Source organism: Hemibagrus wyckioides, linkage group LG21 (genome assembly GCF_019097595.1).
Source record: "Hemibagrus wyckioides isolate EC202008001 linkage group LG21, SWU_Hwy_1.0, whole genome shotgun sequence".
In the NCBI taxonomy this organism is placed as follows: Eukaryota; Metazoa; Chordata; class Actinopteri; order Siluriformes; family Bagridae; genus Hemibagrus; species Hemibagrus wyckioides.
This window is the reverse complement of record NC_080730.1, coordinates 10,301,972-10,316,799: the sequence shown is the minus strand read 5'-3', so window position 1 is coordinate 10,316,799 and position 14,828 is coordinate 10,301,972. Positions and strand designations below refer to the sequence as shown.

At 39.9% G+C, this 14,828-nt stretch overlaps 1 protein-coding gene across 1 annotated transcript; it reads left to right on the top strand.

Annotated features, from left to right (window-relative positions):
• The first annotated feature begins 1,783 nt into the window (after nt 1–1,783).
• LOC131342690 (serine/threonine-protein kinase pim-1-like) lies at nt 1,784–3,451 on the top strand. The gene is made up of 3 exons (XM_058373826.1): nt 1,784–1,828; nt 1,978–2,347; nt 2,430–3,451. Exons 1-3 carry the CDS (start codon nt 1,802–1,804, stop codon nt 2,708–2,710), a joined length of 678 nt encoding a protein of 225 aa, XP_058229809.1. The 5' UTR covers nt 1,784–1,801; the 3' UTR covers nt 2,711–3,451.
• Nucleotides 3,452–14,828: the final 11,377 nt, after the last annotated feature.

Genomic DNA, 14,828 nt, shown 5'->3' with positions numbered 1-14,828 from the left:
CCGGAGAGACTCAACATCGTAAGAGGTGAGTATTGGATACAACAAGAGAGGAAACACCGGAGAGACTCAACATCGTAAGAGGTGAGTATTGGATACAACAAGAGAGGAAACACCGGAGAGACTCAACATCGTAAGAGGTGAGTATTGGATACAACGACAGAAGAAATCCCGGAGTGATTGACCATCGTCAGAAGTGAGCATCGGATACAACGACAGAAGAAATCCCGGAGTGATTGACCATCGTCAGAAGTGAGCATCGGATACAACGACAGAAGAAATCCCGGAGTGATTGACCATCGTAGGAAGGAAGTATCGGCAACTGATACCGAGGATAAAGCGACACCTGCTGGAATGTTTCTGAACGGCTATAAAAGTGCATCTTCACCGGCTGTGATGGAAACCGTGACCACGGCAGTGGGCTCACAGCGGACTCCCACAGGTAAGTGTTTTATCCACACTCTGCTATCAGAATTTAGTAATATATTATATAGTTGTATTGTTAGTACCCTGTTTGAAAGGTCATTTGAATGGAAAAGGGTTTAGTTCAAACCTTAACTGTAACCGAGAAAAAAACGAGAAGAGCTATAAGTTAGTTGAACCTAATGTTTCTGTCAGTGGGACGTTCAAAAAATAAACAGATATACTTTAATTAAATAGACAGAATATACTGTAAACTATTATTGTGATGATTGGTAAGGTGAGGCACTTTAACCTCTGTATTTTAACGTGTATGCTTTTGTGTGCATTGCTGCATTATTGCCAGTTTATATGAACAAAGGTGTCCTGAAGAAGTAATTCTCTTCCTATGTTTAACGTTAAACATCACAGTGAACTAAAAGTGTTCTTTTTGTCAATGTTTCAACCCCCAGCTCAGCCGTTAAAGAATACTCATCGTCACCGTAAAATCCCAAGGTGTGCCCAAAGGACCATACAGAAAAGAAAGCGCTTGTTCTCGGGGCAGGCTGCAAACCCTTCAGAGCATCAGGGGTGTAAGGAGACGGACCAGCCCAGTAACCTGGCAGATACAACCGAGCCTCTGCAGAAGAGACCAAGAACAGGAAGAAGTCCAGAGGAACCCGCTACCCAACCTATTATACGTCTTTCCAAATGTAAGTCAGAACTCATAGGTGAAATGGATAAAAAGTGGGCTGAGTTACATGAATAAGAGACTTATAATTGGATGTTTTTTGCAGCACATTGGACGAAGGCGTATTTGGAAGGAGAACTGCTGGGTGCAGGAGGATTTGGCTGTGTGTTTGCTGGGATACGGAAAGAAGACGGATTGCCAGTAAGTCTTTCCATTTCTGTTTTTACTCTAGCCTTTAACCAATTTTCTACACAGTTAGAAATAAAGTTGATCAGTGCTCCTAATGTTCAGAAGGTAATCAATAACTTAACAAATTTTAATCTTCTAAGCTTAAATTGCAGTCAATTGCTGCCAGGTTTTAGTCATAATCTTGAATATTAAAACTGAACTCAGGAATGGCAGTGTTCACTGGTAGGTGACTGTGCCTTTTGAAGGAGGCTGATTGTTATACGCCTCTTAACCTCCCTTTATTTTGACACATTTTACTGCTACTCTTGACATCACTGTAGAATTGTGGGATTGGCAATAAAATTGCAAAGCTGTTATTCAAAAGCAGTAATTACTGCTCTTTCATGCATGTCTAAAATGATATAACCTCACAAGCCAAATGAGGCTGAAGACCTCTTTTAGTTACTTTATGTATGTAAATGATTTCATTTAATTACACATAACACATTTATCTTTCCTCAGGTTGCAATCAAGTTTGTCTCCAAGATGATGCCGTATGAAAAACTGCAGCTTGTAAGTTTCTTTATCAAAATATACATCCTACCTATTACTATAACCTAGCACACATACTAAAAATCTAAGAAGACCTCGATAAGTAATATTACAATGGATGGCGTTATAACGTGTGGCACTCATTCTTTCCTTTTTGTCCCATTCTACAGACAGGATATGGATGGCTCCCCGTTGAGATAGCGCTGATGGTCCTTGCGAACAGCAAACCTTGCTCAAAAATCCTCAAGATTCTGGACTGGTACGAAGAGCGAAAACGCTACGTTGTCATTCTGGAACGGCCTGAACCATGTCTGGACCTCGAGGAATTCTCCAGCAAGCAAGGTGGATGTTTGACGGAGTCCGAGGCTTGCATTGTGATGTGGCAGCTGATGGTGGCGCTGAAGCATTGTAAGAGCCAGGGGATACTGCACCGTGATGTCAAGCCAGAAAACATCCTGATTCAGACCAACACGTGGCAAGTCAAGCTGTTTGACTTCGGTTGCGGAGACCTCGTCAAAGACTCCTACAATTACTTTGCAGGTGTCTGATTTGAGACCATGAGTTCTTGGTGGCAGCAAGTACTGTGACTCTTTTCCTAAATCTAATGTATCTTTGTTAACAGGCACACGTCAATATGCCCCTCCTGAGTGGTTCGTACAGGGGCAGTATCGGGCAGACCCAGCTACCGTCTGGTCTGTGGGCGTGACGCTGTACAGGCTGGTGTGTGGCTGTCTGCCTTTCAGGACCCCTGAGGAAACCAAAACTGGCCATTTGTTCTTCCCCGAAAGTCTGTCTCAAGGCAAGAAAGTACAAAGACTGATAAGCTATGGACTAATTAATAGCAGACTGAACTATACCTTATACACAGACTTGAGCAGAGAAAGAAGCATCCATTTATTTTAATGTATTATATTTTATGACTATGAATTAATTAGTCAATATGATAAAATTGACAGGAAATGTGTAGAGCTACAAGTGTGAGGAATTTCTTATGTACTCTACAGCATTTTCTTTAAAGGATTATTTATTGTAAATCAGGTTCTTTATGGGGTTAAGTATTAGATTCTTCTTTCTATGTCTTTTTGATTTATGTACCTGGGTATTGTGTAACAGAGTGCAGCGATCTGATCCGTTGGTGTCTGAGCCCCGATGCAGAAGACAGACCCAGCCTGCAGCAAATAGAGCTTCACCACTGGTTTAACTTACCAGATTAGTGCCAGTTTACAGGAGACAGGGACCACAGCACTAACCTCCTCTTGGGGTCTTCCTCAGGAGTCTGCTGGAGCCTATCCCAGCATACACAGGGTGAAAGTCCATCACAGGGCCACATATAGACAAACAACCACTCCTATGGGCAATTTAGAATTACCAAACAACCTAATGTGACTGTGGGAGGAAACCGGAGTACTCGGAGTAAACCCACGCAGGCACAGGGAGAACATGCAAACTCCACACAGGCCCTAGCCTGTTCAACCCCGGGATTCAAACCCCAGACCGTTTTGCTGTGAGGCAACTGTGCTAACCACTAAGACACAGTGCTGCCTCTTCTTATCATTGTAAATAGTAATATGTTTTTTCAGTTTCATGCTTTTGTGCAGAATTGTACAGAACTTTTGTATAGAATTTGTAATTAATTATAAAACTGTAAATACATCTGAATTTATTGTACAGAATCCTTGTATTTGATTTGAATTTAGTTTTTTAGTTTTTCATTATATCATTATTTTTGTAGATTATTTAATAAAAGAATAAACTACAACAGAGTGGACATTACATTGTTGTTGTTTTTTATCATGGATAAGTGTGTAGGAAGGTGAGGGAAAAATGAGTGCATTACTATTGCTTCTGTAAGAAATTACTTGACAGGTCAATCCCAAATATTTGTTAGGAACAGCAAAAATAAAAAATAAAAACAAACATGACATGATTGCTGGTGGTGCACAATATAAAATTAGCTTGTTTCTTTTCCTGTTACTTTAATTTTCTTCGCAGAGCAGACAATCCTGCCCACAAACATAGATTTCCCAACCAATCCTTCCTCCACAATTTCTGTTTTAGTATTTCTTTCTATTTAAAGGATTTTTAATGAAATAATTTTTTCATCAATTAACCATCTATTAACCATCTATCACTGTACAGGGGTAGTTACTTTCCAACATTCATTATCATGGCTGTGATTGGCATAATGCACCAGAATTTTTATAAAGAAATTTTCATCTGAGAGAGTATCTTTGTTTATGAAATAAACCAGGGAAAGAATTTGTCTTTCATCCGCAGCAGTGGTTTAATGTGGTTGTTAAGGAATTTTGGTGTTCCTGAGCTCACCATTGCATTTTTTTCCTTTGTACCAAACCGATGATTTGACCGCAACTAATCTCCCTGATGGGTTTGTTTTCATTTTTCAGCCTGATAATGGCTGGCTTCACTGGCAGTGATGAATTTTTGGACTTCATATTGAGAGTTACCCTCAAGAGATTCCAAATGCAAAAGCCACCCTCTAGACCTTTTCATCTGCTCACTTCTAAGTGAAATAATGAGAGAATAACACACACATTGTCCTGCAACAGCTTCCTATACTGTTAACCTGAATTGGATAAGAATGATTTTGTTACAGATCGCTTTTGTTACTTTCCCCAGTGGGTATAACTGGAGCAGACACAGTATCGCTAGTACTGGCCCTGATTGATTCACCCGAGTTAAATGATCCGATTCCGCATATTAACTCATGATTCATGAGTCCGAGGTCTAAATTGAACCGATTCTTATTTGTCCTATGGCTGCTACCGTGCTTTTTTTTTTAAAAAAAAACAATGCATAACATTATATATTATACATTAACATTATTAAACTGCATTAAGAGAAAAAGCGGACTCGCGGACCCGGCTCATCGACTGATTCAGTTGATTCTCAGCGGACTCGCGGAATCGGGTTGTAGACTGATTCAGTTGATTCTCAGCGGACTCGCGGAATCGGGTTATAGACTGATTCAGTTGAGAATCTTACATTCATTCACATTTTGCATTTTTGTTCAGTTTGGTTGTTTTATTCCTTATTTAAGATATTTATTTTTATTCAATTTGGATACTTCTGCACTTCTACATTTAACATATTTAATAAATTTTTGTTTCACTGGTATCGTAAGTCTTGATTCTTTTTAATTGACACAGGGACATGTTTATCCTTCCTGTCAGTGGCGGAACAGGTTGGTTACCCATCATGCAATAGTCAAAGATTTTCTAAAAACTTGCAATTACTATTACATACAAGCCATAACATAACAGTACATAACTATACTCATTACATTATTATAGCGTATAATCACCTGCATTAATCCCACCATTCAATTACTATAGGGTGAAAAAAAAATCCACTACTATTTCCCAGCATGATTAGAGTTTGTACAGGAAATGAGGGCTATTAAAGAATTACTGACTGAAAAGGAATCACTGACTCGATTCATTTCAGTGAGTGATTCAATGAAACCCGAGTCTTTAAAAAGAATCCCAAAATCCTTTAAGAAGAGAAGGAAGGAAGAAAAAAGAGAAGAAAAGAATGAAAGCAAGAAAGCAAAGGAGAGACAGAATGCCATGTGTGATTTATATTCACCTGTTTTGTAAAAAAAAAAATTTAAATGTGCTTTTTTACAAAAAAATCAGACCAGGATTCAATTCAAACTTCAGACAAGGATTAAATTAATTAATATAATTTAATTCAGTTTAGAAATGGCAACTGTTAGTCTACAGAAACATTCCTGCTGTCAAAATGAGTCAAGTTCTAACTCCTGTGTATTTAGTTGACTTTGATTATTTAATTATCTGCAAAATATGGCTTCTCAGTACAACCTATTGTTAGAAATATTCTTTTTTTCTTTTTTTTTACGTAGATAAGAATAATACAGCACAAGACACACACCATAACAATATAACAATAAGTGATAAATTATTATAAAATACAAACAAAGTATAGAAATCTATAAACAAAAAACTACCAATATTTATATTATTAAATATACACTATATTGCCAAAAGTATTCGCTCACCTGCCTTGACTCGCATATGAACTTAAATGACATCCCATTCCTAATCCATAGGGTTCAATATGACGTCGGTCCACCCTTTGCAGCTATAACAGCTTCAACTCTTCTGGGAAGGCTGTCCACAAGGTTTAGGAGTGTGTTTATGGGAATTTTTGACCATTCTTCCAGAAGCGCATTTGTGAGGTCACACACTGATGTTGGACGAGAAGGCCTGGCTCTCAATCTCCGCTCTAATTCATCCCAAAGGTGTTCTATCGGGTTGAGGTCAGGACTCTGTGCAGGCCAGTCAAGTTCATCCACACCAGACTCTGTCATCCATGTCTTTATGGACCTTGCTTTGTGCACTGGTGCACAGTCATGTTGGAAGAGGAAGGGGCCAGCTCCAAACTGTTCCCACAAAGTTGGGAGCATGGAATTGTCCAAAATGTCTTGGTATGCTGAAGCATTCAGAGTTCCTTTCACTGGAACTAAGGGGCCAAGCCCAGCTCCTGAAAACAACCCCACACCATAATCCCCCCTCCACCAAACTTTATACTTGGCACAATGCAGTCAGACAAGTACCGTTCTCCTGGCAACCGCCAAACCCAGACTCGTCCATCAGATTGCCAGATGGAGAAGCGCGATTCGTCACTCCAGAGAACGCGTCTCCACTGCTCTAGAGTCCAGTGGCGGCGTGCTTTACACCACTGCATCCGACGCTTTGCATGGCACTTGGTGATGTATGGCTTGGATGCAGCGGCTCGGCCATGGAAACCCATTCCATGAAGCTCTCTGCGCACTGTTCTTGAGCTAATCTGAAGTCCACATGAAGTTTGGAGGTCTGTAGCGATTGACTCTGCAGAAAGTTGGCGACCTCTTCGCACTATGCGCCTCAGCATCCGCTGACCCCGCTCCGTCAGTTTACGTGGCCTACCACTTCGTGGCTGAGTTGCTGTCGTTCCCAAACACTTCCACGTTCTTATAATACAGCTGACAGTTGACTGTGGAATATTTAGGAGCGAGGAAATTTCACGACTGGATTTGTTGCACAGGTGGCATCCTATCACAGTTCCACGGTGGAATTCACTGAGCTCCTGAGAGCGACCCATTCTTTCACAAATGTTTGTAAAAACAGTCTGCATGCCTAGGTGCTTGATTTTATACACCTGTGGCCATGGAAGTGATTGGAACACCTGATTCTGATTATTTGGATGGGTGAGCGAATACGTTTGGCAATATAGTGTATAATAACAGTACACTATAATGTATAATAACAGTACACTATAATGAATAATAACAGTACACTATGATGTATAATAACAGTACACTATGATGTATAATAACAGTACACTATAATGAATAATAACAATACACTATGATGTATAATCACAGTACAGTATAATCTATAATAACAGTACACTATGATGTATAATAACAGTACACTATAATGAATAATAACAGTACACTATGATGTATAATAACAGTAAACTATAATGAATAATAACAGTACACTATGATGTATAATCACAGTACAGTATAATGTATAATAACAGTACACTATGATGTATAATAACAGTACACTATGATGTATAATAACAGTACACTATAATGAATAATAACAGTACACTATGATGTATAATCACAGTACAGTATAATGTATAATAACAGTACACTATGATGTATAATCACAGTACAGTATAATGTATAATAACAGTACACTATGATGTATAATAACAGTACACTATAATGAATAATAACAATACACTATGATGTATAATAACAGTACACTATGATGTCACCATAAAACATCAAAGATTTTGAATAATGGATACAAGAATAGTATACGTTTTGGAAGCCTTTGAGTTTAAAGGTTCTGACATGTATTTAAAGGAGGAAAAGAGGGACTTCTGTCCATCTTTTCAGCGCAGGGATTGGGGAAGAAAGATGTAACGGGCCGATGTGATTTGGCCGAGAAAGATTTCCCAGGTGAGCTGTGATTGGCCGGCTAAACATCTCACAGATTCATCCTTGCGCATCTCCAAGTACAGAAAAGAGCAACTCAAAAAAAAGCAACTCAACTCTACAAGAGCAACTCAAAATTCGCTTCCAGTACTTTCACATCATGCAGCATCGCATAGACCTTTTTGCAGACCCTCTGAACGCGTCTGTCAGTGAGCAGGCTGGAGTGTCAGAGCTAGAACTCTGCAAACTTCAGGCCGACTCCTTCTTTCAGTCAAGGTGCAACGAGAGGGGGCTTGCATTTTGGAAACTGCTACCAGAGTCCTGTTTTCCCCTGCTCAGTCATTTTGCACTGTTAATGCTTAGCATGTTTGGCACCAAAGACAGAAACAGGCGGTCAGATGACAGTCTCTTTCAGCTACTGCAAGTTGGCTGTATAAATTTTCAGACTGACATTGATTTAATTCTGCACCAGCAAGAGAGACCACAAGTTTCCCATTGGAACTTTTTGATAGTGGGAATGATGTCTGAATTGAACAGTAAATGCATATATTTGTGGGTTGGTCTGTTAAGAAAAGTGATGTACTGAATTGTTCTTATACTTATATTTAACCTTTTAAATAATATTTGGTTTTGAATTTATGTAATATTCATTTTTAATCATTTTGTTCTTTGAGGGTGGGTTGAGTATGTTCTCTAGGCTACTAATTTAAGAGGGCCTTGTTTGTTAGAGATTTTAAAGCAAAGCAGTTAAGATGTTTAGCTGAAATGCTTGTCAACTGACAATAAAATTGTCATTTAGAATTAGAATTAGCATAATTGCAAAGTTATACTTAAAATCTTTAAAGACACATTGCATTAATTGTACACTGTGTTTTCTCAATAAAAAGGAAATTAAGTAAAATGATGTAAAATGTGTGTGTGGATCAGCAATCTGGTCTGGCCCCCTAGGTATAAAGGAGAAAAATGCTGGCCCTCGTCATTATCAAAGTTGCCCATCCCTGTTTTAATGTATTATATTTTACGACTCTGTATTAGTTAGTCAGTATGATGAAATTGACAGGAAATTTGTAGAGTTACAAGTGTGAGGAATTTCTTATGTACTCTACAGCATTTTCTTTAAAGGATTATTTATTATAAAGCAGGTTCTTCATGGAGTTAAGTATTAGATTCTTCTCTCTACGTCTTATTGATTTATGTACCTGTGGTACAGAGTGCAGTGATCTGATCCGTTGGTGTCTGAGCACCGATGCAGAAGACAGAACCAGTCTGGAGCAAATAGAGCTTCACCACTGGTTTAACTTACCAGGTACTTATCAGGAGACAGGGACCACTGCACTAACCTCCATCTGAAAATTTAAATACATCTGAACTTTTGTACAGAATTATAATCCATGCATTTGATTTCAAATGAATTTTGTTTTTCTCTTTATTAAATTTTCTAATTATTTCATTATTTTTGTGGTTTATTAAATAAACAATAAACTAAAACAGAGTGTGCATTACATTGGTTTTTTTTCATGTCATAGGTGAGAGCAAAATGAGAGCATTAATATTGCTTCTGTAAGAAATTACTTGACATATCAGTCCCAAATATTTGTTAGGAACAGCAGTCCAAAATATTACATACATTTGGGTTTAATTATATATATATAATATATTATATATATATCACATACATTTGGGTTTAATTATGTAAAAGCCTGCTCTATCTGTCTTAGAAAATTGGGACTTTTATTTTGAAGGGTATTGCATCCTTCAGAGTGATAATGATTGCAGCAGTAATGAACGGTTGTACGCGCTGATTGTTTTGGTTCTTCATGGTTTCTAAGGTTTAAAGGCATGAGGTCTGTATATATTTCTTTATCGTTAGTTAATGGGGTCGAGTTTAGACAAGACTTTTAATGTGTATCTTTATACATTGTTCAGCTCTTACGGTGATTTCTGAAGTTATAAAGGATATTTCTACGGTGTTGAATGTACAATAAAGCTTTCAGAAACGTCAGTAAAAGTTTCGGCCATCATTCGGACAGGGTCCGCTACAGTAAGAGCTTCATCTTCGCTGGTTCAGATGCTCGCTGCACGTGCTGACTCACGGTTTCACCGTGACGATGGTCAATGGACTGCAGGACTTCGGAATCGGCGTGATGGTCTACGGAGCTGAGACACGAACAAGAATCTGAAAGCCTGCTCCAGACGGGAACAGAAGGTACAAAAGAAAAGGATATAAAAGGTACAGTTAAACGTAAAGATAAAAATACATCGGAACTTCAGTGTCATGCACAAGACAGTACAGAGCTCCCTCGACGTTCAGAACATGATCATAAGCCTAAGAAGAAAATACTTGCTTATTAGAAAGATGATTGCTCTAAGAAAGAGAAAAGGTTAACCACTTTTTATGAGCAATGGAAGATCTCGTAAAGTAGGACAGGACTTAAAAACAGACATATCTGATAAGCAGCTTGCTGAAATTGCTGACTCTCTTGAGGACAAAAAGAAGTGTATCATGAAAATCTTCAGTGACATAAGGGTATATGTTACACCTGCTGCTATCGTCAAAATTGTGTTAGAAAGAATGACAGCTGTAGATGGCGAGTTTGATGCAGAAAGAGAAAGGGGCCTGTTACGTTTTAATCAACACGCTGGAGAGCCTGAATGTCTTTTTAGCCACTTCACTTTACTTGTTTTTTATTTTGCACGTGGGCACACAACATGTCTCTTAGCACAACTTACCGTTCACCCTCTGAACTGTCCGGACACACACACACACACACACACACACACACACACTTTCAGAACCAAAATTACATGTGATCATTCATAACATCACATCTTGCCCCCTTTAAAAGTAAAGCACTATCTCTTTGGGATTCTTTACTTCTATTAACTAACTCTTATGTTAAAAGTTATTAAACAACAACTTTTTTTTAACTAACAGTAATTGCAGTTAAACAGTGAGATATTACAAGTAACCGTTATCTTTTTCAACTACCCAGTCCTTGAAATATTTAACAAATTTCAATAAGCCTTTCAGGAAATCTAACAGGTTGTCTTGGTTTGCAAGACATTGCAGGAGAGACAGTAATCCCTTTTGTCATAGTTGAGTTTGCAAAATCCAGAGGACTGACATCATGTTTGTTCACTAGTGGAAACATCAGACAGTCCTTGGTCATTTGGTTGCGAATCAACCTCTTGAACTGCCACTTGTTGTCTCAGTTCCAGATCTCATATGAATGCGGAAACAATTCTCTTTCCACTTTGCCTTGTTGTGTCCAGTGTGTCTGTTGCATAGTTTAGGATACAAACTTCTTTTCGTAGTGCCATTTTTGCCTGTGTTTGTGTATCTGTTTTGTGGCTTTGATTTTGCTTACTCCTGTAGACTTTAACAGGTCCTCATGGCTAGGTAAATGGGTGCATATCCGTCGACCCATCAGCGTTTGCCCAGGGGACAACCCATTTTGCAATTGTGCACTCCTGTAAATCATCAAACTCCTGTGGAAGTCTGCTTTTTCGTCTTTATTTTTTTCGTGAGACCCTTCACAATCTTTACAGAACTCTCTGCAAGCCCATTGGACTTAGGGTGGTTTGGGCTTGAAGTAGTGTGCTGAAATCCCCACTCGTTAGAGAAAGAACTAAACTCCCTGCTGGTAAACTGAGGACCATTATCAGAAAACATCTCACAGGGAACTCCATGTCTAGCAAAGACTGTCTTTAGGAAACCAATGACAGCTTGGCTGGATGTCACCTGAAGTGTTGCAACCTCTGGATAGTTAGAGAAATAGTCAGTAACTACAATATGGCTCTTACCATTGCATTGAAAAAAATCTATTCCGACCTTTTGGTATGGACAATCAGACACAGGATGAGGCATGAGTGGCTCTACTTATTGCTTAGACTTACACTATATTGCCAAAATTATTCGCTCACCTGCCTTGACTCGCATATGAACTGTTACGTGCCACGGCACGTATTTCGGTTATTATGATGGCTTTGTTTACAGCATAACCTATTGGGAGGAACGTGATGCAGTTGGCCGCATGCCATATACCTGCCGCTGACGGGAGGAGCCGAATCGCGCTATCGCCGCCCTGGATGATTAACCGGAAGAAGAGTCAGGCTATAAAAGCGAAACACTGACACCGCATCGGGCGCGGCGTTTTGTTTCTGCTTGTGTGTGCAATTGCGTGGTTTGTTTGTCTATCTAAATACTTGGTGTATTGAGGTGTATGTACAGCTGTGTGTGTTTGTGTAGTGTTGTGCTGACGGGGCTCGGACAGGTAAGAAAGAGCGCGCTCATACACTGTGCAACACGTAGGACGTCACACTGTCTAGACACTTTAGGAAAGGGGCGGGTGCCACCCCCTGTATTTAAGTTTGTAAGGGAAGCGCAGTATAGGCAGGTTTTTGGTTTCACTTTTGTTTGTAGTCCAGGATGTATTAAAAATAAAGCAGCGTTAGGGAAGTATCATTTTGTTTTACTTGGTTTTCTTTTCTTCAGCACCGCCGTTGTCCAGCCCCGTGTTTGGCTTGTTTGTGAAATTTGTAAATATTGTAAATACGTGTTTTCTGTTGTACAGCACAGTAAACTGATTAAGCACTACAGGTTGTGTCGCGAAACCTTGTTTTTTTTTTTTCATTCAGCCAGTCTACACTGTGTGTCATTGTTTAGACCCGGTTGGACTCTTTCACCCACTATCAGCTTGATAAACCACCGGTTGCTGACCCTGAGTCTCCCCTAGGCCTACTTCGGGGTCGTAACATGAACTTAAGTGACATCCCATTCTTAATCCATAGGGTTCAATATGACGGCTGTTCACAAGGTTTAGGAGTGTGTTTATGGGAATTTTTGACCATTCTTCCAGAAGCGCATTTGTGAGGTCACACACTGATATTGGACGAGAAGGCCTGGCTCTCAGTCTCCGCTCTAATTCATCCCAAAGGTGTTCTGTCGGGTTGAGGTCAGGACTCTGTGCAGGCCAGTCAAGTTCATCCACACCAGACTCTGTCATCCATGTCTTTATGGACCTTGCTTTGTGCACTGGTGCACAGTCATGTTGGAAGAGGAAGGGGCCAGCTCCAAACTGTTCCCACAAAGTTGGGAGCATGGAATTGTCCAAAATGTCTTGGTATGCTGAAGCATTCAGAGTTCCTTTCACTGGAACTAAGGGGCCAAGCCCAGCTCCTGAAAAACAACCCCACACCATAATCCCCCCTCCACCAAACTTTACACTTGGCACAATGCAGTCAGACAAGTACCGTTCTCCTGGCAACCGCCAAACCCAGACTCGTCCATCAGATTGCCAGATGGAGAAGCGCGATTCGTCATTCCAGAGAACGCGTCTCCACTGCTCTAGAGTCCAGTGGCGGCGTGCTTTACACCACTGCACCCGACGCTTTGCATTGCACTTGGTGATGTATGGCTTGGATGCAGCTGCTCGGCCATGGAAACCCATTCCATGAAGCTCTCTGCGCACTGTTCTTGAGCTAATCTGAAGGCCACATGAAGTTTGGAGGTCTGTAGCGATTGACTCTGCAGAAAGTTGGCGACCTCTTCGCACTATGCGCCTCAGCATCCGCTGACCCCGCTCCGTCAGTTTACGTGGCCTACCACTTCGCGGCTGAGTTGCTGTTGTTCCCAAACACTTCCACGTTCTTATAATACAGCTGACAGTTGACTGTGGAATATTTAGGAGCGAGGAAATTTCACGACTGGATTTGTTGCACAGGTGGCATCCTATCACAGTTCCACGGTGGAATTCACTGAGCTCCTGAGAGCGACCCATTCTTTCACAAATGTTTGTAAAAACAGTCTGCATGCCTAGGTGCTTGATTTTATACACCTGTGGCCATGGAAGTGATTGGAACACCTGATTCTGATTATTTGGATGGGTGAGCGAATACTTTTGGCAGTATAGTGTACATGTGAGATATATTTCACATGAGGCTGTGGTCTGACTGATGTCATGGTTTATCCTTGGCCAGTACATGACCTCATGGGCTCTGCGTTTACATTTCTCCTCTCCTAAATGCCCCTCATGAATTTTCTGCAGCATTTCTTTTCGCACTGATGCTACTGCAAACTTCTTTCCTTTTCCGTAGATGATGTCATTCACTACTGAAAGTTCAGCTTTGCAGGTCCAGTAATCTTGGATTTGCTTTGGACAATCAGTTTTATTTTTTGGCCAGCCTTTCAGTATGAACTCTCTAAGCTCTTTCAATGCTCAGTGGCTGCATGGAACCTTATGTCAACATATGCTTGTATGTCTGCACTTTTCTAATCTTCAGAATTTTCATGCTTGTCTACAGCCTGAGAGAGTGTCCGCTTCAAACATGAATTTTTCTGGGGTGTAGATCATTTTGACGTCATATTTCATACAGGGCTGAAACGATTCCTCGAGTAACTTGAGTAATTTGAATACAATAAAATCATCGAGGCAAATTAGCTGCCTCGAAGCTTCGTTTAGTCCATTTACTGTAACTACACACACAGAAGCTTCAAGCCAAAGAAAACGGCAGAAAGTTTTCAAAGTTTGGTATCATTTCAAACTAAAACAGGCAGAAAACTCTGTACAGTGTGATTACAGTAAGACTGAACTATTTAAGACTGTAAATCAGTATGGTGGCTAGTTATGATGTCCCTAATTTAGTTTTGTGAAAGCCTAAGCATCGTTCATTTTGATAGCCTCACTCTCTCTCTGTCTCACACACACACACACACACACCAGTATGTAGAGAGACATTTAAGAGGGTTTATTCTCCAAATAACTCTAATTTCATGTTACAGAAAAATGTGTTAAGAAATGTGATGTGTATGAACTCTTGTTCTTGTTCCAAGTTCCCTTCCTGTCCACTAATATTTGCCTCTTACAAAAACCACCAAGTCTTCCAGGAAGACAGTAAATGCTTATGTCCTGCTTGGGCTGTAGTTAGAGTGAAACGTCCAAGTTAAGTTGAACAACATAAATGCAATGTTTAGGTATTGTTATTATTATTATTATTGTTGTTGTTATTATTATTATTATTATTGTTTTAGGTTGTACAATTTTT

Bases quoted from the DNA above. Each gene is read 5' to 3' on its own strand.
- LOC131342690 (XM_058373826.1), top strand. From the start codon at position 1,802: ATGATGCCGTATGAAAAACTGCAGCTT. The intron at 1,829-1,977 runs GTAAGTTTCTTT...CCCATTCTACAG, and splicing joins CGTATGAAAAACTGCAGCTT to ACAGGATATGGATGGCTCCC. The intron at 2,348-2,429 runs GTGTCTGATTTG...CTTTGTTAACAG, and splicing joins CTCCTACAATTACTTTGCAG to GCACACGTCAATATGCCCCT.